This window comes from Alternaria alternata, assembly GCF_001642055.1.
Source record: "Alternaria alternata strain SRC1lrK2f unplaced genomic scaffold CC77scaffold_29, whole genome shotgun sequence".
NCBI classification, from domain to species: domain Eukaryota; kingdom Fungi; phylum Ascomycota; class Dothideomycetes; order Pleosporales; family Pleosporaceae; genus Alternaria; species Alternaria alternata.
The window spans coordinates 45,297-70,225 of record NW_017306218.1 but is presented as its reverse complement, the minus strand read 5'-3'; the positions used below and the strand labels follow the sequence as shown (position 1 = coordinate 70,225).

The 24,929-nt window shown below is 50.3% G+C and overlaps 7 protein-coding genes across 7 annotated transcripts; 1 reads left to right on the top strand and 6 right to left on the bottom strand.

Annotated features, from left to right (window-relative positions):
- Nucleotides 1-1,175: 1,175 nt before the first annotated feature.
- On the bottom strand, nucleotides 1,176-2,846 carry CC77DRAFT_1035335 (CwfJ domain-containing protein; the record flags this gene model as incomplete). The annotated part of the gene is made up of 2 exons (XM_018526928.1): nucleotides 1,176-2,784; nucleotides 2,833-2,846. The coding sequence occupies 2 exons, from the start codon at nucleotides 2,844-2,846 to the stop codon at nucleotides 1,176-1,178; spliced, it is 1,623 nt and encodes a 540-aa protein (XP_018380229.1).
- CC77DRAFT_494802 (hypothetical protein) lies at nucleotides 2,833-11,336 on the top strand. The gene is made up of 2 exons (XM_018531909.1): nucleotides 2,833-8,618; nucleotides 8,676-11,336. The coding sequence occupies exons 1-2, from the start codon at nucleotides 3,162-3,164 to the stop codon at nucleotides 11,169-11,171; spliced, it is 7,953 nt and encodes a 2,650-aa protein (XP_018380228.1). The 5' UTR covers nucleotides 2,833-3,161; the 3' UTR covers nucleotides 11,172-11,336.
- On the bottom strand, nucleotides 11,291-12,162 carry CC77DRAFT_1025423 (hypothetical protein). The gene has a single exon (XM_018526066.1). The coding sequence runs from the start codon at nucleotides 12,111-12,113 to the stop codon at nucleotides 11,505-11,507; it is 609 nt and encodes a 202-aa protein (XP_018380227.1). The 5' UTR covers nucleotides 12,114-12,162; the 3' UTR covers nucleotides 11,291-11,504.
- Nucleotides 12,163-12,847: 685 nt separating this feature from the next.
- Nucleotides 12,848-15,499, bottom strand: CC77DRAFT_1054537 (hypothetical protein; the record flags this gene model as incomplete). The annotated part of the gene is made up of 1 exon (XM_018527801.1): nucleotides 12,848-15,499. One exon carries the CDS (start codon nucleotides 15,497-15,499, stop codon nucleotides 12,848-12,850), a length of 2,652 nt encoding a protein of 883 aa, XP_018380226.1.
- A 1,123-nt stretch (nucleotides 15,500-16,622) lies between these two features.
- On the bottom strand, nucleotides 16,623-18,972 carry CC77DRAFT_493631 (cytochrome P450 monooxygenase-like protein). Its single transcript, XM_018531906.1, has 5 exons — nucleotides 18,699-18,972; nucleotides 18,257-18,549; nucleotides 17,999-18,204; nucleotides 17,121-17,940; nucleotides 16,623-17,000 (listed from the first exon to the last, which is right to left on the bottom strand). Exons 1-5 carry the CDS (start codon nucleotides 18,786-18,788, stop codon nucleotides 16,841-16,843), a joined length of 1,569 nt encoding a protein of 522 aa, XP_018380225.1. The 5' UTR covers nucleotides 18,789-18,972; the 3' UTR covers nucleotides 16,623-16,840.
- Nucleotides 18,973-19,879: 907 nt separating this feature from the next.
- Nucleotides 19,880-20,202, bottom strand: CC77DRAFT_947948 (hypothetical protein; the record flags this gene model as incomplete). Its single annotated transcript, XM_018535173.1, has 2 exons — nucleotides 19,880-20,071; nucleotides 20,128-20,202. 2 exons carry the CDS (start codon nucleotides 20,200-20,202, stop codon nucleotides 19,880-19,882), a joined length of 267 nt encoding a protein of 88 aa, XP_018380224.1.
- Nucleotides 20,203-20,477: 275 nt separating this feature from the next.
- CC77DRAFT_493628 (hypothetical protein) lies at nucleotides 20,478-23,438 on the bottom strand. The gene is made up of 6 exons (XM_018531905.1): nucleotides 22,968-23,438; nucleotides 22,684-22,874; nucleotides 21,962-22,508; nucleotides 21,748-21,888; nucleotides 21,094-21,697; nucleotides 20,478-21,040 (listed from the first exon to the last, which is right to left on the bottom strand). The coding sequence occupies exons 1-6, from the start codon at nucleotides 23,025-23,027 to the stop codon at nucleotides 20,844-20,846; spliced, it is 1,740 nt and encodes a 579-aa protein (XP_018380223.1). The 5' UTR covers nucleotides 23,028-23,438; the 3' UTR covers nucleotides 20,478-20,843.
- Nucleotides 23,439-24,929: the final 1,491 nt, after the last annotated feature.

The window sequence follows — 24,929 nt, the reverse complement described above, 5'->3', positions numbered from 1 at the left end:
CGTGGCAGGCGCTTATATACTTCTTTTTTTCCAAAGCCGTGTTCGGCGGTTTCCACTTCACACATCGTAGAATCCAATGATAAGCACCACGCCCATCGTATACTCCTTTGCCCTTGCTTCTGTACCGCAGACCCGGTCTTCGCACCACCAAGGCTACTGGACACATGCGCTACCACTCTCACGACCCAAAAGAGGCAGGTGGAGTTGATAGCCAAGTCACCGACACCATGCCCATCATCTACCCATTGGGGATGTGTACCTGATCGGCCGTGTTTACATGCCCGCTACACACCACGAGTGGTTTGCCTTCCTTTCGCGGGGCCCGGGGCCGACCTACTTGCATGACTTGCATAGTAGCGTAGACATGAGTGGCAGGAGGCAGATTACCATTGTAACAAACAAAGTTGCGGATGATCGCAGGTGCTCTTATCGCGACGTGTGATAGGGCGCGGGGTGCATGGGCTTGGGTGTAGATCGTCATCTTGATTGGCGCTCTAAATGAAAACTCCGAGACCGTACCGGCGCTTCCTGCGGTTCGGGACGTTATCCATTTGCGTGATCGAGTAGAGCGAATGAAAGATAAGGAATAGTAAACGTGAGATGGAGGGGACCGAAGCACTTAAAATGATCTAGGAAGTAAGAAAGTAGTTGAGATGGATTGATTGGTAGTTGCCCCGCTTCATGTTACACGTGAGGCCAAGCATCGGTCTTGGCTGGAAGAAGAAAGCTGTTAGCCTCAACAGGAAATGCCAAGCCATAATTGGTGAAGCGTTGTCAGGATGGCGCAGACCCCAATATACACAAGTTTTAGATATTGAGCTGATGCTGCAAAGCGAAGACTTCTCGATGCTCTGAAAACTGTGCGACGAGCGCCGATGAAGATGAGACATCTCGGCGGCTCGGGAACAAGCCGGGCGAGACCGGAGCTTGGTATGCCAACCCTTTAGTGCTGTGTTGGACACTTTCTTGTGAGAACTGCCGTTTCGAGTATGTTGGCAGCGACCTCGGGGCCTGAAGACTTGGCTGATGGGTCGATCTCGAGTTGGAGGTAAGATTAGGCCCATACTGCTACTACACAGGCACTCGTGACACGCACAATGTAGAATACCCCTGTGTCCATGTCGACCACCATCTTATTACTTAGACTTGTGCGTGCAAACCGGTGACGACGGGTATCATGCAGCGAAGTCAAAGTTCTTGAATGCTTCTTTGAACTTTTCAACATCTTGCTCTTCCTGGGCTTGGGTTTGTCCGCAGTTCTTCCAATCGACGCGGTTGTCGAGCCTCAATAGCTTCGCCAATACTTCACGTCCGAACTGGTTATGGAAACGAATCTTCTCGTCAAAGCGCATAACGTAGCTCGTCTGCTTGTCAGGGTCATCTTTTGGATTCCACACCAAGACCCTGAAGAAGTCGCTTGTTTCTTCGAATCCATCTCCAACATCTTCTTTCTCGAACTTCGGCCAGTGTAGATTCTCAGCCAGCGCTTTGAACGCCGCTTCGACGAGTCCCTTACTGATGAGGTCCGCACTTACTGGAAGATACTGCCAATGCGTGTGTGGTAAGCTGGATTTGCTGGCTTCCCAAGTGACGGAGCCATATTCGGTGTCTGCAACGGACTTGAGCATGCTGTTCATCGCGCGTCTGTAACGCTGCATCTCTGCGTACGTCGCGTGACGTTCCTCCTCTTCCATGGAGCCGAGAGTGGCTTGGTGCGAGAAGGGAATAATGAGCATATGGCTTGGAAAGCCAAGTTTGGGATATGTCTGTGATGCCGGTAAGGGACCTTTTGCTGTGGTCAGGTAGGAGTTTTCGCCGATTGAAGCCACCAAATGTGTCGCAATGTTTTCGTTTGCTAGACAGAAAAAACACTCTGATGCTGTAATCGGTCCGCGGGACTCGCCCTTGCGTCTTTTGTTGCCTCTCCGGCCACGACTTCCGTCATCGTAAACAAGTTGCTGTTCGCGGTGCTCCGGTGCTCCCCGCTTCTTCTCCGAGAGGGTCACAGGGCAAGCAGTTGAGCCAGTTGGTGGTAAGACAGGATGGCTTGCTGAAGGCTCAAGAGAAAAGGCGTATATCCATTTCTGCTTATTAGGGTTGCCAAAGGAAGCGAGACTAATGAATCGAGTGACTGGGTAGAGGTTATCAGTGTCATCACTGGGTTGATGGAAGAATGGCTCCCGTTCGTAAAAGGTGTTTCCTGACGTTGAGAAGTGGTACCTGGGCTTCAGTATCACGTCTAGATCGGCGATGCACTGTCGCATGGACAGCTGTGCCTCCGGATTGAACTCGACCTTGGAACGCTTTTGGATGCCCTCTGGCCACTCGTTGGTGATCAGAATGTCGGCTGTGGTTGCTCCTCGTAGGATTTTTGCATCCGTCTCGGTGTAGAATGGCAGGTACTTGTCTTTGGATTGACCGGCAATGATGTTCTGGTCAAGTTGCCCACCTAGCGCGACGATGCGAATTCCTTCAGACGTCTTCATAGTCGTCCGCTTCCCTAGAAAGAAGAGGTTGTGGCATACTTCGTCTTCTGATTCTAATTTTTGACCTACTGCTGGCGGGAGTGAATGGTTGCCAAGAGCGAAATATGTTGGCAATGGTACGTCGATGCTACCGTCCACGAGTGCCTGCACATCGGCTGCATCCGGGCCTTCAGCCTCGAGTGAAGCTGCAAACAAATCGCCTGCAACGATGGCAAAAGCGAAGTTGTTCTTCGCGTGTAACGCGCCCAGCTTCCGGAAGACGGTCTTGAATTGGCCGTTGACGCCGCCAACGACGACACTGCACGCGTCAGAAGAATATAACACGCTGACATTGTACTGCACTTACATCTTTGAGGCCATTCCGAATGACGTAGCCGGTGAATCAGCTGATGCTTGATGTGGTAGCACACGCGATCAGAACGTAGTTTCGCGACTTTTGAAGCTTGGTACGGCCGTGTTGTCTTGGATTGCCTCTTGTTTTCTGCTGATATTATCCCAATACGTCGGGTGTCGGACTGCAGACGCGTGGTGTTGAGAATGGGTGATTGGCGCGTCGGAGACCTCGGTGGTGCCAGGGTCCAGCTTTTTTGTTAGCGCAAGGAAATTCTAGTGGAGCATCATCGAGTGCAGAGACAGCCACGGCGCGGCCTTCAACACCACACCACCCACCACACTATGGCCGCCATGTCACGGGGCCCTACCACCAAGCCGGCTGCAAAGCCCAAATCCAAGGTAGCAAAGCCGACGCGCCCCCAGAAAAGAGTCAAGGGCGGCACCGAATCGACGCGCAACCATGTCTTCAAAGGCTTCACCCAGCGCATTGCCCAGCTCAAAATCGAGCCCATTCGCCGCGGTCGCAGCACCATCCTCGACGATGCCGAACTCGAATCCACATTCTCCTACTTCCGCGACTCGTTCATGGAGTGGAGGGAGCTCAACATGTCCGAAGGCTTCACAACTTTCGCCCGCAAAGTCGCGCCACTATGCGACAGCCTCCCGCAGGTCCTCCACCACAGCGATCGCATATTCGAGCTGCTCGTAGAATATATCGAAAAGGGCGAGAAATTCAGCCAAGAGCCGCTGCTTAGTCTCATGGCGCATCTGGCCCACGACCTGGGTGAAAGATTTGAGAAGCATTTTGAAAAGGCAGTCAAGACGGTGTCGCACCTGGCAGCTACACACGCTGACGTCGAGGTGATAGAGTGGGCTTTTGGCTGTCTCGCATGGCTGTTCAAATACCTCTCGCGACTCTTAGTGCCGAACCTACGCCCGGTCTTCGATCTGATGTCGCCTCTGCTCGGTAAGGAGCGCCAGAAGGCCTTCGTGTCTCGTTTCGCCGCCGAATCGCTCAGCTTCCTTGTCCGCAAAGCCGGTGCTGGCTACCACAGAGACAAGATGCCGCTCAGAACCATCATAAAGCACATATCGGACCAGCTCAAGGACCAGCAAGAGTCGGGCAAGGACTACGCTTTCCAACAGGGTCTCATGTACCTCTTGACTGATTCGCTAAAGGGCGTGCAGCGAGGATTCCACTCGAGCGCCACGGCCATATTGCAAGAGCTCTTAGCAGAGACATACAACGAAGAGCACGTCCAACTCCGAATACCGCCCCTCGAGCCTGTGCTGACCGGTGTCGTGACCGCTGCGATCCACCACACGGATGCTGAAAACTTTGGGCCTCTGCTTGAAGTCATTCTTGCACAGATCGATAAGACATCTGCCGACACACAATACATGGGCCTTTCGTCTCGCCTACTACTTGTCGCCTGTGGTGTACGACAGGGTGACCGCATCGACAATTGGCAGCCTGTCTTGGTTCTAGTCAGTCGTTTGCTCGGCTCAACAAAGGCATCCACGGTCCTGGATCCTGTTGATGCATGGGAGCTCTTATCTGTTGTCTCCGTCGTATTTCAATACTGTACTTTGGATGCAGCGATTCCCCATGAAAAACTACTTGAAGAGCTCAGTCGTGGCTTATGGGAGCCATACTTCCTAACCTTCTGCAATCTGTTTGCGGACCTAGGAGTGGAAAGATTCCGGACATTATTGCTTCCATACTTCAAGAGGTTTATTGCACAGAAGGCACACGAGCACGGATCACAATTTTGCGCTATCCTTCCTCGACTGTACGACAATGGTGCGCTAGCAAATGGCACTCTCCAGCCATCTGAGCAATGGCAAGCGAGCTTACATGAGCCGTTCGACAAGCTTGTTACGTCTGCACGTGGTGGTGCTGATCCGGACCACGAGACTTACTACTGTAATGTTTTGTTAGGCGCCGTAGAGACGCTTCGCATAAGCAATGACAAGACGAGCGGAATATGGAACGATCTTGCAGAACTGCTTAGGAATGCCGTAAACATCGACAGCATAAAAACCCGACGAACTACGGATATCTTCGCTACCGGCAATGGTTTCCAGTTTCTCATCGGAAAAGGCGACAGTGACGACCTGACAGCAAGTTTGTGGCCCGCGTTATGCCAGGCATCCACTACATATGGTCATTCTGTAGCCTTTTGGCGCGCGCTCCTAGGCTTGTTACAACGAGAGAAGACCAAGCTTGACATCACCGGTCCGCATATGGAGCCTCTCAAGCGAACTCTTATGCAATGCTTGGGTTCTCCATCGCATGATCTGAGACTCATAGCCATATACATTCTACAGATTGTCGCGGAACAGAGCGAGGAGCACCAGAACATCCTGCACATCGCAATGCTGATCGAGCAATCACCACTAAATCTTGAGACTCAGAGGTCTATCTCGATGCGAATAGGGCAAATCGCAAAGTTGTACCCTGGTGTATGCTCCAGCCATTGGGTAGGGGAGGCCATACCCGCATTTTGTCTAGGACTGCTACACGTTCGACTAGCTTCGGTCTGGGACGATAGTTGCACTGCTCTAAAGAAGATATGCGAGACGAAAGAGGGGGAGGGCTTTGTCACTCAAATGGTTTTTGACTGGCTAACTGCTGCCGATGCCAGCGAGAGTGCTACTGAAGAACCCCAAACGGCCTCTTCACAACGACCCTACGCCACCGAATTCGAGTGTACCAACCTCATGCAACTACAGGACCATATCTCTAATATACAGTCTCAGGCTGACAGCACTGAAGAGCAGCTAGAGATTCTATTCAAGGACAACCATGCCGAAGTGCCTTTCCACAACCCATTCAGTAGGACGCAGGCTCTGAGAGTCTTGAGCTCTTTGCCGCATATTGCGGAGAAGCGGTCGCGCCTTCTCGTACCTGTACTCTTGAACTGGGCGCTAAACCAAGCGACGCCGGAACCCGAAGATGTCCCCGCTACCGAAGAGGATGTTGGTGCTGCCGCTCAGCATCGTTGGGCAAGAAAAGACCAAAAGGCAATGCTTTCGATCTTCGCAAAATTCAACAACCCTAAGGTTCTATACCGGACTGATGAAGTCCGTGAAGCCCTGCTTGCTCTGCTAGGTAACGGAGACATTGAGATCCAAAAAGCTGCACTGAAGGCGCTTCTCACCTGGAAAGACCCCGCTATCGTGGCATACCAAGAACAACTGCTCAACTTGCTCGACGATGAGCGTTTCCGTGACGAACTGCCAATCTTCCTCAGTGAAGGAAAGCTTCAAGACACCGACGTGGATCAAGTACTTCCAATAGTATTACGACTACTGTATGGCAAGGTTATAGCTGGCAAACGGGGACTTGAGTCAAAGAGGAAAGCAGTTTTCGTCGGCCTCAAGAACAGATTTGGAGATGATGCCATACATCAATTCTTACAAATCGCTTTTGGGCCTCTTGGTCATATCTCAATCTTGAAAGACTCCGCAGTTGATGAAGAGCTGTTGCAAAAAGATTTGGTCGATGCACGAAAGCAGGTCGGTATGCTGAACCTACTGGACGATTTGCTGAGTACTTTCGCAACCACATTCGCGCCATTCGCTGGAACCGTTGTGGATCCCATCTTGTACTCCGCCATCAAAGCATCACGAGAACTATCAAAGCCCAACGATAATGAAGACGATGAAGGTCGTGCAACGAACACGTCCTTGCTGAAGACTATAAGGCAGCGCGCGTTGCAGATTCTAGGAAGGCTGTTCGAGAACTGCCCAGACTTTGAATGGAAGCCGTACACGGGTGCTCTCGTCAAAGAGATGGTCGAACCTAGGCTCGAGCATTTGCCCATTGAGACGGCTCAATCCGTCTCTGGACTTCTACGATTATTCGCGGCATGGTCGAAATCGAGCGCTACGGCCCCATTTCTAGTAGAGTTCAACCCTGCCATACTACACAAGGTCATCGACTGCCTTGAGGTACCCTCAGCCAAGGATGATGTCAAGTGCTTTGTACTGAACGACATCATCCGGAACATCGTTTCTCTTGTCACAGTTGAAGACGAAGTGCCGACGACGGACTCAAAGCTTCTACGGAATCGTATCCACACGGACATCATCCAGCCGTACTCAACTGCGATACTTCACCGAGTTGGTCAACTACTTCGCCAAAGTCCTAGCAAGGAAGTGCTTGAAGCTGGCGTACAAACAGTCGCGGATCTAGCCCCTCATGTGGTCGGTGCCACGGAGTCGCGTAGCATGATCGAGATCGCAACTTTCCTGCTTCGCCAGCCTTCAAAGCGCGTAAACCCGCGAACCAAGCTGGGTCTACTCAAGATTCTTCATGAATTCATTCAGCGTTGTGACAGTCAAGGTCTGACTGAGCTTTTCGACACAATCTACGATGCGATTTGTCCCATGTTCAGTTTCGTTCAAGATCGAACAGCACGGGCCTTGCTTTGCGATGTTCTCCAGGACCTTTCGGACACCAGCAGCGATCTCGTGGTAATTTCGAAATTGTGCCACGATCTTAATTCTTTCGCCACTGGACGCATCGACGAGCCGGATTTCGAACGCCGTTCCCAAGCTTTCAGTGCCATCAATGAACAAGCCTATCGGTCCTACACGCTCGCACAGTGGAAACCTCTAGTCTACAACATGCTGTATCTAATCAAAGACAACGACGAACTCAGCATTCGGGTGAATGCTTCTTTGTCTCTGCGTCGCTTCAGCGAGGTATCGTCAAGCGAACCGTTCAGAGCTTTCATCTCAGCAGCCGTTCTACCTGGCATCCATGCCGGCATGCGGGAAAACTCAGAGCTTGTGCGGATTGAATACCTTGCTGTCCTTGAGCATCTGGTCAAGACACACCCTGACTGGGCTCCTGTAGCGGATCTGCACGTGCTCCTTTCGGAAGATGATGAGGCATCGTTCTTTGGCAACATTCTTCACATTCAGGGCCATCGCAGACTGAGAGCCCTGCGCCGCTTGGCCACAAGTGCGTCTCATTTGCGCGGTACAAACATCTACCACGTTCTCATCCCGCTTCTCGAGCATTTCGTCTTCAACAAAGGAGATGATGAGGCTGCGGATAGTCTTTTAGGAGAGACAATCAAAACACTCACATCATTGACCGAAGGTCTAGAGTGGCCGCAATTTCGCTCTTTGCTCAAACGTTATATCGGCTACTTGACGAGCAAGGAAGATCTGCAGAAGCCGATCATTCGACTAATCGCTGGTTTGATGGACGGATTGAATCACGCAGCACGCGCCAAGGGATACATTGCGAAGGCCTCGTCTGGACAAGATGATCAGGTTGCTTCCGAGAATGAGGAGGCTCCGGACGCGATGGATGTCGACGAGCCTCTGTCGACCTTAACCAAAACCCTCCCACAACAGGACAAGCTAAGCGTTGATCTCATCAACAACTTCTTACCCGATCTGACCAACTTCCTGCACAAGAAGGACGAAGCCACTGTCAGTCTACGAGTGCCAATCGCAGTCGCAATTGCGAAGATCCTTTTAGTGCTCCCACCACTCGAAATCGAGACACGCTTGCCAGGAGTTCTTCTAGACATCTGCTACATCTTGAAGAGTCGTGCGCAAGAAGCACGTGATATGTCGAGAAACACACTCAGCGACATCGCTACGTTAATGGGTCCGGGCTACCTTGGGTTCATCTTGAAGGCTTTGCGAACTGCGCTTCAGCGAGGATACCAGCTCCACGTTCTCTCGTTTACTCTACACTCGATTCTTGTCAAGCTTGCCGACCAAACGAACCCAGGTGATCTCGATTACTGTTTAGCGGATCTAGTTGACGTGGTAAGTACCTCAATGGAATAATTCACACCGGAGAAAACAAACTGACATTGGATATAGGTCATGGATGACACCTTTGGTGCCGCAGGTCAAGAGAAGGACGCAGAAGAGTACATCTCGAAAATGAAGGAGGTCAAGAGCAGCAAGTCTTTCGATTCCATGGACATCATAGCACGATCAGCTACACCCGCGCACATCATCAAGCTCGTGCTCCCAATCAGGTCCCTCCTGATCGAGAAGCTTAACGCCAGAATGGTCCAAAAGATTGACGAGCTTCTACGACGCATCGGACTTGGTGTTCTACAGAACCCAACAGTCAACAACAGAGATATATTGGTGTTTTGCTATGAGCTCATTCAGGAAGTCTATGCCGCGAACACTTCCACCGAGAAGAAGGCTAAGATCGACCCCAAGAACAAGCGGTATCTGATCAACAACCGTGGCGCAGCGAAGTCCGGTGCGAGACTCAGCACAAACTCGTACTTGTACAAGATGATACGCTTCGGTATGGACATTCTCCGGACTGTGCTCCGCAAGCACGAAGACCTCCAGACACCCCAGAATCTCGCAGGCTTCCTTCCGATTATCGGCGACGCAATGGTACAAGGACAAGAAGAAGTGCAAGTTTCGGCTGTTCGTCTTCTCACAACCATAATTAAAGTACCTATGACGGAGCTGGATACGAATTGCCCCGTGTACATCGACGAAGCGATGCGCGCCATTAAGGGCGCACTGTCGTCCAACACGGAACTTGCGCAAGCTTCATTGAAGCTGGTATCAGCTGTTCTACGTGAGCGACCGAATGTACAAATCAAGGAACGAGATATCGGACACCTACTCAAGCGCATGATGCCCGATTTGGACGAGCCAGATCGCTCGGGTGTCAGCTTTGGTTTCCTCAAGGCTGTCATGAATCGGCATATCGATGTTCCTGAGATGTATGAAGCCATGGACAGGGTGGCCGAGATGATGATCACCAACCAGACGAAGTCCGCACGCGACATTGCCCGCTCACACTTCTTCCAATTCCTGACTTCGTACACGCAGAGCGAGAAGCGCTTCAAGAAGCAGATCGAATTCCTCCTCAAGAACCTCCGCTACGAGCATGTAGAAGGCAGGCAGTCAGTCATGGAAGCACTCGACCTCATAATCGGAAAGGCGCTGCCCCGCTTCCCGGAGAAGGCACAGGACGAGTATCATGGTATCATGTTCCTGCCGCTGATCAACACTGTGGCCAACGATGACTCAAGCAAATGCCGTGAAATGGCCAGCTTACTTGTCAAGAGGCTATTCCAACACGCCAGCGACAAGCGACTACAGAGTTTTGCGGGTGATCTCAAGAGCTGGTTGGAACAGGACGAAAACGTTGGCCTGAAACGTCTTGGTATTCAATGTTTCGGTTTCTACTTCGAGGCGATGGAGGAGGATGAAGAGCCGAAAGAACTTACATACGTTCTCGACCGACTGGACTCAACGATCGACGAATGCTTAACACGCCGTGACGAAGACGACTGGGAGTTGCTATACTACTCTCTCACTCTGCTCTCCAAAATCTGTAAGAAGTACACGGACACCATGTTCGCATCGAACAAAGACAGCCTCTGGACGGCAGTGCAGGCCAGCGTAACCTACCCGCACTTGTGGGTTAAGCTGAAAGCTGCAGAGCTCCTGGGTACATACTTCGCGCATCTGGGAGTGTCAAACAAGGATACTGGTCTTGAGGCCTTGCCCCTCGAAGGATCAGGCGGTTTGCAGCTAGCGGAACAGAGCATGACGCAGCTCTGCAATGCCTTCCTAAGAAACCTGCTCAACCCGGAAGTCTCAGAACAGCTCTGCATGCAGAGTGTGAAGAACATCGCTTTCCTGGCCCGATGCCTCGCTGTCAACGGCGCTAAGTGGCATTGGCAAAAGACAGATGATGATAAAGAAGAAGGAGGAGAGACTGTGGCTCCAACGAACGGTGATACAGCGGCCACAGACGATGAGGAAGATTTCGGCGGCTTCTCACCCCCACCCGAGACCGCAAAACCCAAGAAGACGGAAGAAGCTCCACCAGCAGCCATCCACCGCCTGATGATCCGGCTCTCGGGTATTGTCCGCAAAGATAAGAGCACCATGAACGCGAAGACGGCCATCATGAACCTTTTCGACACTATCGCTGCCAAGTTCCCTCTCGAACCTCTATCTACATCCCTCCCACATCTTCTTACTACTCTATCGACACTCACCGACGCCACTGCTACTTTCCCCAAGTCCTCCGCTGCCCTCGTCTCCAATAACGCGCCCAACGACCCGTATAAATCTCTCGCTGACAAGGCACGCGAGGTTATGAACACATTGCAGAAACGTCTCGGTACGCAAGAGTATCTGAATGTCATGGCTGAAGTGCAGAGAGGCGTCCGCGAGAGGCGCGAAGAGAGGAGGAGAAAGAGGAAGGTCGACGCTGTGTTGGATCCAGAGAAGGTTGGCAAGGAGAAGAGGCGGAGACATGATGTTAAGAGAGTGAAGCGGAAGGAGAGGAGTGCTGAAGAGAGAGGAAAGCGTAGGGGTTGGTAGGCTGAATTCGTATCTGGAGACGATGGGCTGTAGTGGGTGTTGTGTATGCATTTTCATGGCGTTTTGGACAAGGATAAGCAAAAGTTCAGCATTTCAGTGGGGGATAGGGGCATAATTAGTGAGGATGTTAGATTGCAAATGACATGTGATACCCTTCATTACTGCTCCTGTTGCCGCAGATTGACGTTGTAGCCAATAATGATGCTTGCTCATCGCTACGAGCTGTGCTATTGAGTAGAATATAGCCCCCAATAGTGTCCTCTGTCGCAAATTTTCTGAGCAGTCCGTTAACGATGAGTCCAGGACCGAAAGGGATTGGACACTCGAAGTCCATTAACGAGTGCCAGATTGATCGTTTGGGGTCGGCGCATGAGGTTTTTTGATCGAATGATCTCCCAGGCTAGATTCTTCCGCATCATCCATGCTTCGAACCGGCTGATCAGGGCACGTCCGTGACACCAAGCCATACTCGACGCCAGTAATAACTTTCTTTGTACTTGACGTATGGCTAGGGTTTTCAGTATTTGACGATGGTTGTGGGGGTGAGTGTCGTTGCGAGTGACCTGAACGAATCGGTTGATCAAGCGCCTCCAGGCCGTTTGGTGTTTGCCTCTTGTGTACGTTCATTTCGTCTTGTATCATTTTTCTCGTCTCTTCATCGCTAAGTTCTTCGAGAGTCAACTCCATTTCTGCCTCTATCTGTTCAGCCTCCTTGAACAGGTTGTACCTTCTTAGCATTGCGACGACCAACTGCTGTGTTGAAACAACATCGCCAATATCCCACTCAATGCAGCCTTCAGCAAGTGCTATAGCTTCTTGTGCTAACCAAAACCCATTTACGTGGTTTCCGATCCCGATGTCAGCTTCAGCCTTCTGTAGGGTTTTTTCTACGTCTTTTGCCGCAGGACTCTCAGCCTCTGACCTTGGGTACGCAGCGGACATTCCTGAGACAACTGAAGTGGACAGAATACAAACAAGCAACTAAAGGCCGTCGGCACTCCAGTTGTATCCCGCCAAACATAATAGAACCTGGTTAGATGCCTCGGTTATTGTAGATGCCCGACCACACCATCTCTTGTCTATGATCGGGCGGTATCGCTGTTTCTGGCTAAGGGTTGGCGCACTAGAGCTGCATGTAGCCAGCCATGCTGATCCATTTGGCAGCCTGCACGGCTGTATCTCAGCCTTGGGTCACCCACTTTCGTCTTACCCCACTGTGATATGTGTGGGAGATGAATGTATGTATAAGCCTACTTTCTATGGGGTGGTAGCAGAGGATTTCGTTGGTCACAAATATCGTGAGAGTCACTACATCTCGGAAAGTGCGCTGTGTTTGTGTGCTTGGTTGGTTGTCGCCTGTCAATAAAGCGTTGAGATCGGTAATGTGACCCCTGGCGTGAGGGCGTTCGCCCACGATCTTCGGTAGGCATGCTCGATGCCCATGTGCTTCCTCTAAATATTTTACCTATCTCGCAAATTTCGTTACGTCGGAAGCTACAGTTAGCCTCCTAATGACTATCGGCAACTTATATGCACTGCGTTGTTCTAGGTGCCTGATGAACTGCAAGCGCAACAAAGTTTCCAAGGTTCTCTTCACCCTTTTAGGTCACATAGGAGCAATAAGTTTCTGGAACAACTCTAGACATCCGTAGCACTGGCTGTCATGTGTGTTTGGTTCATTTCAACACGAAAGTGTTCTGAAGCTTCTTGACGCGCCCCAGATCTTGCACAGCTTCCCCATTCATCTTCTGGTGAATGTAAGTTTCACCAATCAGTGTGAATACGCCAGCGGCTTCAAACGAGCCACACACTTCCAGGTCCTCAATCTTCCTGAGAACCACAGGTACCGAACAACCACCGATGATGCATACGACGTCGCCTTTCTTGCACCTTTCGGGGGCTAGCCCGTACACCAGATCATCCCCAAACGCTGCTCCCAATTTCAACTGTATGAAGCGGCGCCTCCAGATGACGCTCTTGGCCCTCTCCAGATATTTCGAGGTCATGGTGTCCAGCGGAGTATCCGAAAGTGATCTGTTGGTGTTCAAATCGCCTTGGCTATTGACGAAACGCGAGTCTTCAAGGCAATGGAGACATGCTCGTTTATACCATTCCGGGAGGTTGTTTCCATTCTCAGTCCGATCAGCAACCAGTGTTCTCCATAAACTATCGGGAATGACATTCTTCTTGTCTCCTCTCAGCATCGCTATCCAGTCGCCCGGTATGACCCCCTCTCGCATTGTGTCAGATTTTTTCTCAATAGTACCCAAAATGAATCCTGGAACACTTAGGTAATCAGCGTGCTCCATATGATGCACTTGCTCCTTGCCCTCTTGTATGTAAAGCCCTTGCAAAGATCTCGAGTTTTGATGATTAAGTGGGCGTGCGGGATCGGCCAGTTCTTTGATAGTATTGAGTCCATTAGGCTTGGTAAAGGCTGAGAGAATTGAGTTCCAGTCGTTGGTCTTGTTTATCTCCTTCTTTGCTGAGATCGCAGGCGCAGTAATAGAGCGCTTGTGACCCTTCGTCGGAGAGGCCGGGACTGATGTGACTTCCCCGTTTGTAGACGTGAAGTTAAGACTGTCGGTCGATCTGGGGCTAGGCTCTTGAACAGCATCACGTAATGAGAGCTCATCAAGAGCGTCGACGTTTGGTGGATTCTGGAATCTCGCTGTCGGTAAGGACGGGGAGCTGGTATCTCCGTGCGCGTGTGCGCCGTTGACCTTAGATGAGATACTAGGCATAGGAACATTACCCGTTGACCACCGTGTTTGCGCGCTTGGAACTCGTACTTGTGAATCCTTTTGGCTGAGATATTCGTCTAGATTAGGGTTCCAAGTTCCTGAGGCATTATACTGCTTCCATCTTCGATGTGGGGAAATAGCAACGAAATTTTCACCATTCTGTCTCTCGTGAGACGTGCCTGGCAAACCAAAAGGAGCATTAGTAAGGTCTGATATCCAGGAAGGTAGTTGAACTCTTTCGCGTGAAGTGTCAGTCACTGGTGGAGCCCAATGCCGACAGATGATATCTCGAGATCTTGATCTCTCAATGCAACGATGCACGAATGCAATGAACAGCCCTGGTGTGCCTTTGTCGTTGTTTGCGCTGAATTCAAAGTCTTCTAACCCAGGTGAATCGTGCGCGAGTGCCCGTACTGAATGGATAACGTCCTCGGGAAACCTAGCTTGAGATTGTTGGAATGTGCAAACAAGTGTCTCAAGATCAAGGAGCTTTTCAGCGATTTCTCCTGTAGAAAATTTCCGGTAGACGTGTGTAAGCGACTTGACCAGTTGAGTTGCACTCAAATTTGATATCTGCGCAAATATGGGCTTTGGGCTGAAGGCGCGCTCGATCATTGCTTGATTTTCCTCCAGAATCGATATAGCGACCGCGAGATCATCCCAGTGCACTACGTTGTGTCCGCAGTGAACCGAAGCGCTTCGTGCTGATGCAATTTCTTGGATTATCCAACGACGACTGAACCACTGCGTTTTCTTTAGGGTTTCAACGAGGTTCATCCACTGTCCTGTTGTGGCTTCATCAACAATACGAAGGCATGCTTCGAGCTCTTCGAAGTTGCTGATTTTGTGGACGAAGCTGAGAGCTTTGCTTGATTGCTCATCGGGATCCCCAAGCCATATGCATACGTTCTTAGCGCAGTTATAGATCTCACTCATCATGGACAATTGCCTGTTCTTCTCCGCAGCTGCATATGGCCTATCCCTTTGATCTATGCATATAGCATCCACCCAGAGACTGACAAATTGTGTGGTGTGGCGCAGGTGCTTCAAAGCTTGATGCAGATTGGACCGGACGGGAAATTCCTGAGCCGGTCCACAATGAAGTTGGCCCATCTCGTCAACCGTAGCGCGATGAATGGAGATAATCTGATCAGCTTGACTGTCGCCCCAACAATACGACAGAGCTTCGAATTTGTTTTTCACTCGAGCCAAATCCACGACATATAGGTCGCATACCACGGTTTCATCGAAATTCTCCACGCGCTGTGGATGGATACGTAGGAGCCTAATTTGCTGGTGGTTTTCTTTGAGATTTAGGCCCTCGTAGCTGAAAGATTTCGTAGCCCGCTGAACCCGTTTGGCTTGCTTGACGCTGGGATGGTTGAAGTACCTCTTCCAGAGATCCTGGCCTCGGTATTGGGCGCGATGGCTGGGTGCTCCTTGCCTGGCAATCCTGTCTTGTGGCTCGTCGTTGTTTCCTAGCAGGAAATCTTTTAGCTTGCGGTCGTATACAGACATTCCGCTGGCCTCGCCTGCCACTAGACGTTCCATGACTGGAGGTGGTTGCTTGTAACTGTCAGACATGAGGATGCGCTGAAGATTTGGGCTCCGCGCTCTGATTCCGAATATGGGGCGAACAAGTTATATAGCGAATGCGTCGGGCTGAGATTGCACTCGCTCAAAGCAAGAAGTGGCTGTATTAGTGTAGGCGCACAAGCACTTTCGGTTCTTGTTATTCTAAGCTTCTCAGCCTGATATCACTACTTCACTCATCTTCAGGATGACTCGTTGGATGTGTTCGTGCTTGTAGAAGACCCGGGCAGCAGTGAGATTATCCTCGTACCCTACCTACGTAATTCCAAACATGATTCTAGTCCAAAAACAACGAGATCGCAAGCAATGAGTACGAGCTTCTACAGTAAAGTTCTAATACGTTGTCAGAACAGTGTCCCGCCTGGAACGCCACTCCGTATTCGGTAAAACATGGCTACAACCCGAAAGCTGCTGATGCAGCTTTGATGGGAATGATTGGACTCCAGTGCAGGATGCTTCTTTCTCGACCAGGATGAGCAAGATGTGGGTGGTCAGCTTTTTGCGGCATGGCTGGCATCAAGGCTAGCCGGCCTACATGCCGAAGTGCTTTACAACGATACCGAACCTGTTGTCTATCCGTCAATAGAGAGGGCTGATGCAGTGAGTAGTCTTGGACAATGAGAATGCTTAGATACGTGATCAGATACTTCGCACCCGCTTTCTTTTCTATGCCCATGGGTGGATCATATCGTACAGACCCAATGACAGTTTCTTCGGTCAGCACAGGAAGCTGCGAAACCTCAAGGCTGGGGGATCGCCGCATGATAAGAGCTCTATCCCGTGTGTGTCGGGTTGACCAACCAGGGTTCGTGAGGAAGCGGACGTGCTTGAGCAATATCATCAGCCTTGCGCCACGGCGCTTACAAACAACGCGTGAAACTTACGAAGGAGCTCATTTCGACCAGTTTACCAAATGCTCAAATTATCTCCTCGAAACATACAGCGTGCTATATTTTCTACTTTCTCAGTGTAGACACAGCGTGTATCTTTAGGGTGCGGTGTGACTAGGTACAACTCATAAAACACGAACTTCCTTGTACATACCCCAAACTCTTAGCCCATCAACTAGTGCAGATTGGCTTCGGGCCGGTACCTTCTTCTGGATCGTACAATTGAAAACGACGTGGCCGATCATCATCCTACCCGCGGTGAGTTCGCGACTTACGAGTCTGTCGATGGCGGACCAATGTGGACATAATCATCAGCCATCCCTACTCTGCTCTAACCTGGATGAAAAATTCTTTCTATATAATGCTACCTTCGCGCCGTTGCACAACCCAAGATACCTGCTTTTGTATAAGCTAATCACCCTCAATACAACACCATACTTCACTAACGCTGTACGGGCTTTATTTTGACCATCAACGCGCTTTTATCCCAGAGCGTGAAAACCTTCTGCTCACCCATCCAATCCCTCTCTTTCTCTACGAGTTCGAGGTCGAAAGCGAAGACGATCTTAGCGAGGATGAGACGCATTTCCGCGTATGCCAGACTAAAAAACGATAATGTCAGTCTATGATTGTCTTTGTCTTCCCTGACTGAGCAAGCAGGTGAAGATGTGATTGTTGCTAGACAAGAAGGAAGGCGAGAAGAAAAGAAAAAGTATACGTACTTCTTGCCCAAACAGTTCCTTGGTCCAAAGCTAAACGGATTCAGCGTCGACCTCTTATCATCCTTGTACCGTTCCTCGCCCAACCAGCGTTCCGGAACGAAGAGCTCTGGGTCCTTGAAATTGCGCTCAGAATGATACATCGCGTGTTGGGAACAGTATACCGAAGTGCCGCCAGGGATATAGTGGCCTGAGATATTGTCGCCCCCCGCTGGTACAACACGAGGAAAGCCTGTGGCAACGGGTGGATAAAGTCGTAGAGTTTCCTGGAAGACGGCGATGAGGTATTCGAGCTTGTTGACTTCTTCCATAGTGATCTCGTCAGGAGAAGAAAAACGAGAGCGGATTTCGGCAGCGAGTTTAGTATACGCAGAGGGGTTACGGAGGAGGAAATGGGTAGCGCCCGACAATGTTGTAGCAGTGGTTTCGCTACCTGCAACGAGAAAGGTGACTGCATTGCTGTCCATTTCGTCTCTGGTCATTCTTGTTGCTTCCTTCTCTTGGTTGTTCACTATGTGGGTGAAGAAGTCTGGTTTTTCCACGCCTTTCTCGCTGTCAAGCTTCGCTAGTCGCTTGCTGACCTGATCGCGGGCGCGCTCAAAAAACTCGAGTCGTGCGCGCGCAGCAACTGAGTTGTCTTGGAAAATGCTGCGCAGGGAGTTGGACCACCTGAAGATGAAATGTTTATTGCGAGCAGCGTTCAAACCGGTGGCCGTTATGGACTTGAAGGTGATGGAAACCCAGCTGTGTTTGACGGAATCGCGCAGGCAGTAGAGTGGTTCGCCGAAGGTGAGATCGGATATAATATCGAAAGTTGCATAGTCTTTTGCACATATGATCAGTCGAAATGCGAAGCACACCATAAGCCATAGGTTACTCACTGTACCAGGTCATGATATCCATGTCTTTGCCTTGAGCGGCGTGTTCGCCCATGCGCTGAACGAGAAGATCGACATAAGACTGAATGAGACTCTCTTGTCCTCGTAGGGCTTTGTCACTGAAAGCGTGTGCGAGGTTACGTCGCATTCTCGAGTGTCCTGCTTCATCTGCTATGATGATTGACTCAACGCCGTTGGTAGGTGCTAAGCTGTTTTCTAATCAGCATCTTTTGCTCGCGTCTTCGAAAAGACTTAACTCACTACCAATTCCTGTCCTTGAGGTAATATCCGGTGTTCTTGCTCTTGCCTACACGGAAGCCGTATATGCTTTGCCAAGCAGTTTCTCCTGAGATGAAGCTGACTTCACTTGGGGTCACACGAACCGCATCGCCGTACTTATCGTGGCACTCTTTTACCCATTGGACCGAACTGCCGTCAAACATATGTAGAGCACAGGGAATACCGCACGCGCGTGCGAAGAATGGACCGGGGATGTGCTTGAGAGGGTGGAAGAAAACATTGTATATAACTGAATAAACAGCATAGACGGTGGCCTATTCGATGTCAGTCGATGCCCATAGTTCGGCACAATTAATGTTTTGCTTTGAGCTCCGGTTGATCTAACAATGTGGGAACATTGAGGAGACTGTAAAGGATAGACCGGAAGTGACAGCAAGATAAGAAACGTGGAGCTTGTACTCACCAATGCTGAAAACACTGCAAACCAAAAGACAGCGCCTTTGAAGCTGAAAAGCTCAGAGTCTGCGGGCAATATACTCGCTAAGAACGTCATGGCTAGGGGGAAGAATGGCCACAACTTGAAGTAGAATGTGTCAATCTGGTGAATTCGTCAAGAGTAGGTATGGCATGGAGGTATAATATAGCAACAGAACCACCTGACTCGCCAACCTAGAGATCGCCATAACATCACGCATGCGTTAAAGATATTCATGATTGATGCAACGCAAACGTTAAAGCAGTATGCGGCTCGACGGAGCGTCGGATGGTCCGCGGCACTAAGCTCCAGACATTGCTTGTCCCAGGGACAAGCTAGCACGAATCGACAATAGATCAGCACATTTAGACTCCAGTTGCCCCTCATACAATGCGCAATCATCTCGGCCGAGGAGTAGTTGACTACCCACGTACCCCGTCTCTTCGATGCGTAGCCTTGTTTTCTCTGCGTTGCCTCCCAAGCTCTTCCCTGTGTTTGATGTCGTCTCTCTGCTCCATTTCTTCTATTGCCTTGGAACTTGGCTTCCAGATCCGTCGCGAGTTCAGGTATTGGATGAGCGTCTTTCACATAATACGGATGGTAACACCCGTAGAGTACATGGAGTGGGGTTCAACAGACCCGTCGTGATGGTTTGCCGCCCTGCGAAGTTACATCATTCTGTTACTTGTAGGGTGTAAACCTTGTCTCTTTTGATTGCGTGTGACATCGTGTGCAGAAGTGGACCAACAGGTGCATTGACGTCTGGCCATAGCAAAGGCTGTCATGCGATCAGTTGGCAATAGAATAGATGCATACCGCATTGATGGAATCCAATAAAGAATCGTCTCTTCATTCTCCTGCCTAGAAAGGCCGCAGATGAGAAGTGGGTACACTGCGTGCTACCACACGCGTCAACGCTCGTACATGTTATTGTGATATAAGCCGTCCCAACGCCTTTCAATACAAACTGCTAACCATCCTCACGCCTACCGACACTTGGTGCGAAACAAGCTGCGATATGGGATGGCGCATGACAAAGGAAAAAGGTATCATCGAAAAGAAATGTCGGTCTGGACTCGGGTCGCACATGAAGTTGTGATTATCTCGTAGGTTTGCGTGCAACCGGGGATCCCCTTCGACATAGTCAGTAGTGCACTTGCGCGTTGTATTCAATCATCAACCACCCACCCGTCATGCGCGGCGTTCCACGTCTTGACAAAAGCGCGTTGTGTCTTATCCGCATACGTCTCGTTGCTAACCTCCTTAACTCCGACCTTTGCGCCGTCTTTCGTGAAGACGACGTTCTTCTTTTCCATCTTCTTGACGCCGCGTTCAGCGAGCTCATTGGAGTAGAGGAAGATCTGAGAGACACACATGTTAGCGATACAATGCGCAAACTACAGAGGAGTTGTGTTACCTGATAGCCCACCCATCCCAAGCCTCCAACGACCGCAAAGAGGATCACAAGCGGAATGAGGTTTGTTGCGCCCATGGTTGTGGTGGTGGTGACGTAGTGAGTGAGGCTGGTGTTGTGCTGACGTGCGTGGTGGCGGGGTAAACCTTGCGGAGGCTGAGTGCGTGTGTGAATGAGGCAGAGGATGGTGCGATACAAGTAGACGTAGAAAAAGAAATCTTTCACAAGCTTCGCAAATTGTTGAAGGGCTGAGGACCCACAGTTGGCCGTCGTTCTGGATGCCGTGGCTGAGCAGATGAAACCCCGAACAGGAATTGGAGGGTCAGGCTTGGCACGGAAACGGGCCGCAGCTGATCGCCGCGGGCGATTCTTCGATCAATGATTGCGACATGTGAGCGGCGCCGCTGGAGCTTGCCATGTGAAAGGTGCTGATGATGCCTTGTTAACGAGGGTCCTGCTCGGGATGCCTGACGCGTGACAAGACGGGGTTCTCCACATTGATCATCCGCGTCGAACCGGTGGGTCGCAAGAGCACTTGCTCCATGTGGATGATTATCCCCCGAGCGGTACATTTGCTTCGTATTGGATTCTGACCGAAATGCCATGTCCCGTGACCACCAAAGCTATATATAATACACGTGCGATGTTGCCTACCGCGAACTCGAAACAACTTCTTCCCTCAATATTATTACATGTCTAGTAACACGCGTCGGTTCGCGTCAAGGAAACATAGGCCCACATGTCAGAACATGTCTCCGTGCTAATACCAGCACCTGAGCACTACTCAGCCCAAACTTGGTGCCAATGACTGATAGTCGACCTAGCAACCAGTCACGCTGTTGTTGCGGTACCGTCTCAGCGTTTGCTGCAACGTACAGCGGCCACACTAATGAGTACCCTCCATAGGCCTCCGCAGCTATATAGCGGTTAGCACACTCCCAGTCTTCTGTCAAAACTACCATCACTTACCATTCTGCTCCTGGCCCATCTCCTTGGCCATTGGTTGTAGTTCGTAGCTCATATGGAACGGTATACACGCACTGATCTCGTCCACCATCATCTGGATGACAAACACACTCTTATTCCATGCCTCGTCGCCATCTGCATAGTTACCACTGAAACTCAGCCATGTCACACATGCCATGATTACTCTCCGACAGAATATCCGGCATACACGGTAGTCGTTCATTATACTCGCCAATGGCACGTCATGATATACATGCTGTTCTCCTGGCCATTTTTCCGCCAGCGCAATATCCTCAGGGGCAAGTCTTTCGCTAACGACACCAATGATACGATGTTTCCATTCGGGGGGTAGTGTACGGTACCACTCTTCGAGGTTGTCGTCGACCATTTGTGCGAACTCGAGAATTTGCTTCGCTTCTGATTCGTAGGTCAGATCATATGGTGTGGTGGTGAGGGTGTTTGCGCGAGCACGGAGGTTTGGAAGGTCGATACAGATGAGTGTCAGGCGGTTAGCAGCATTTTCCTCTGATATGTCGCCTTTACCAACCCAGCCTCCCGCGCCAGGGAACGAGTCGATAGGCTTCGAGCGTTGAACGCAGCTTGTGATCTGATCTTCATTAGCTTTCGATATGCAGTTTGTGGCATGGTCATCATTACCATCATCGTCCGTACAGCGCGGAACATGGCATGAGAGATTGGGTCATTGAATTGATCCATGCCTCTTAACTTTGTCAACGCGACAGCACCGTCGACATGGTTTCCCCACGCTGTGATAGTATCGTCTGTGCTCATTATTGTCTGGCATTTGTTAGCTTCAGAAACATGTCGCACAACTGGTTGAAGGCCTGCGAGAAGTGACTGATTTACTTACCTCGTACAGTGAAAACATAAGAATGGCAAGCACACTTTCATCGCTCTTCGCCATCACTGGATCTTTCAGATCGTCATTCAGTTTCTTGATAGCTTTGCCATAGGTAGATACTGCTTCCCGGAGTAGCTCTTGTCGGCCAGGATACTGGCCGCATGTTGCCATTGCAACAGCAGTAGTGGCTAGGTGAAGAACGGAGGATGGGCGAGCACGATTGTAGAGAGGCACGAGATACTCTAGATAGCCTCTGGTGCTTTCGGCTTGTTGTGGTAGGGTAATGAAGTTCTTGAAGAAGAAGGGTACGGCTTCAGCTTCTGGCGCAAGTGAGATAGTTGGGGGCACTGCATTTTCGAGATTCCACACAAACGCTTCGAAATCAAACGCCTGATTAAGAGGTAATGGTGGTGTTGTGTAATTGGGTAAGGCCAGTATCTGTTGTGATTGGCTTAAGTCTGATGGAGAATGTGATCGTGATGTTATTGTCTGGAAGGCCTTCTCTCCTGGTACTCCGTTTTCTCCTGGCGATACATCAAACGTCGAAGAAGGTGACCTGGGACGTTAGTAGAGGTTTACAAGGGCAATGTGGATCTGCGGCTTGGGTCTATCACATGCAAATACCCACAGACCATATACCACGACTAGTGTACCCATAGCTCGGCAAAGCTTGTCGGTATCCGTCAAAGGTATGCAGCGGGACGGGATAGACAAAATAGCGTAGTACATACAGATGCGGAGAAGGGTTGGAACTTGACGCGCCGGTGCTGTTGCTTGATGCTGTCGTTCCAGAGGATTTCCTTGCCTTCTTGGCCATAGCTTTGTTTTCATCTCGAAAGACCAAATCGAAGTCGTCGGGATAACCGGGACATGTTCGAGCCGACTTCTTGCAATTGCCACATGTTGGTCGCTTCTCGTCGCACTATGCATAGTCAGTAAGCGCATCCGGATATGCATGGAGGCGACATCGCTAATCAAGAGGAAGGAGTAATTGTCGCGAGGTACCAAGACATACCTTGATTCTTCGGCTCTTACACATGCCACATCCCCTGCTCGGCTTTCCGGTGTAAACCATTGTGATATAAATGTAATCCAAGGAGTGAATGAAGACAATGAGGCGGCGTTTTGAACTCCAGGCCCGAAGACAACACCTGTCTGGCAATTCTAGCCCTTAGCTGATGACTATAAAGACTCTGCCAGTAAACAACAATATTCCTAATCGGATATCAGGCAACTCCGCCTCTGAAGCCTACGACTACCATCAAGCCTACGTTACCGCTTAATCCTAGCGAAAAGCTTCAGCTCGCCAATGTCTGACAAGCCCTGTATATCAACGGAAACGTGAGCTCCCTTAAACCGAGGCACGCGATGGTAAGCACAAGAAAATTGACGTTGACGTAGGGCGGACAATCCGTGGGGACGATTGTGCAAACAACACTCGCTAAGGAAGGAATTCGCGATCGGACCACCGAGCGTGTATCTAGCGTATAGGAACTGACCTATAGGAAGGACAGGGAGACAACGACAAGATTGTAAACTGCATTCTGAAACCGGACGAGGGATGACATGGCAGTCCGAGTCGGTTATTCTAGCTCACCGAGATGCGCATCGCAGGAAGGGGTCATTGTAGTGGCTAGTTTTTCTCGCAAGCAATACCAGATTGGGCTTAGGGCTGCGCCCACAGAAGTGGCGCAGCAGGTTTCAACCGTTTCTGATATCACCGGCTAGTCGACAAAACGCGAGAAACACGTTCGAGGCGTTCTCAAATGTTGTTGCCTGGCGTCTACTATGCAGGTACCTGAGGCTCTGACGCAACTGCTTACGCATGTCGCATTTCGATCTCTTTCGGGATTGTGGAAGTTTGATTGGAATCGCCGACTTCTCCGGGCTTGCGGTATTAGCCGCATGACAGCGATTGCGCCCTCTTCACAACGTGTCTTCTTCTCCAAATTACGATGAGAGATGGACTTCGATGACGACATAATGTAAAGAGACAAGTCGGTGATGGAGGGTAAGGATGGTCAAGCGCACTTGGAGATGCACCCTGAGAAGAGCAGGACCCGCCATGATAGCCGGCTATATCACAGAACGAACACTGAGGGTTGGCGCCTTTTTTTCTATATAAAGACGAGCAGTGAAATCGCACAATAAACTTGGAAGCCTCCAACGGGAACACACGCGTCACATCGAACTGAACGTTGGATAATCGAGAGGTAACGCCAAGCGCTTTCACACAGCCACCCGAATCATGTACAGGTGGTCTAACCATGACACTTATACCAGATGCATATCCAAATGCATCGAAAGCTATATTTGCGGCGCAAGGAGGGTTTCCCCTTTCCAGAGAAAGATACAAGAAGTGCCGTTATTTTTGACCTGTCGAACAGCACATGACTTTCTCCATCGGATACCATTGTTGCATACACCCAACCAATAATCAAGTTGGTGCATCGACTCCTGTTGTGGCGCAGAAACTGCAGGTCTCTAAATCTGGATAATACTTAGAACGCGTTTCGATAAGGGTTCGATTCGTTGTTCGAAGCCGCTGAACAAAACCCGGATGGTGAGCCCATCGATTGCAACTGGAGCCAAGAGTGTAGGAAGTGGTTCAAGATAGGCCCTTAGAAGTAACCGCGTCAAACCATTGCTTCTCTTGAAAAATGTGAGTCCTTTGTGCTGGCTCAAAATTGCCAGTAGACGCCTTCTAGGCATACAACAACAGCCCGGAGTGAAGGTATATTGGGGGATGTTTCTACGATGAGCACCAATTCCGGCGCGGCTATGCGGCGAAATTGCCTACACCTTCTTAGTCGGTACCAATGCGAAAACATACAGAGAAGATGCAGAATGTGTTTCGACTTGAATTCTACGTTGTCTATCTGCCCTAGCAGGCTCGCGATCGCATCGTCACAAACGCGAATCGTGACGATGTTCCTCTATCCACAGGTCTTATCTTCCATACTCAGGCACATGTGTT

Excerpts from the sequence above, each read along its gene's own strand:
- CC77DRAFT_494802 (XM_018531909.1), top strand. The coding sequence starts at position 3,162 with ATGGCCGCCATGTCACGGGGCCCTACCACCAAGCCGGCTGCAAAGCCC. Across the intron at positions 8,619-8,675 it reads TAGCGGATCTAGTTGACGTG|GTCATGGATGACACCTTTGG; the intron begins GTAAGTACCTCA and ends CATTGGATATAG.
- CC77DRAFT_1025423 (XM_018526066.1), bottom strand. The coding sequence starts at position 12,113 with ATGTCCGCTGCGTACCCAAGGTCAGAGGCTGAGAGTCCTGCGGCAAAA.
- CC77DRAFT_493631 (XM_018531906.1), bottom strand. The coding sequence starts at position 18,788 with ATGACGTTCTTAGCGAGTATATTGCCCGCAGACTCTGAGCTTTTCAGC. Across the intron at positions 17,941-17,998 it reads GGATATCATGACCTGGTACA|ACTATGCAACTTTCGATATT; the intron begins GTGAGTAACCTA and ends TATGTGCAAAAG. Across the intron at positions 17,001-17,120 it reads AGGAACTGTTTGGGCAAGAA|TCTGGCATACGCGGAAATGC; the intron begins GTACGTATACTT and ends ATCGTTTTTTAG.
- CC77DRAFT_493628 (XM_018531905.1), bottom strand. The coding sequence starts at position 23,027 with ATGGTTTACACCGGAAAGCCGAGCAGGGGATGTGGCATGTGTAAGAGC. Across the intron at positions 22,509-22,683 it reads TCCAACCCTTCTCCGCATCT|GTCACCTTCTTCGACGTTTG; the intron begins GTATGTACTACG and ends CTAACGTCCCAG. Across the intron at positions 21,698-21,747 it reads GCGCTGTACGGACGATGATG|ATCACAAGCTGCGTTCAACG; the intron begins GTAATGATGACC and ends AATGAAGATCAG.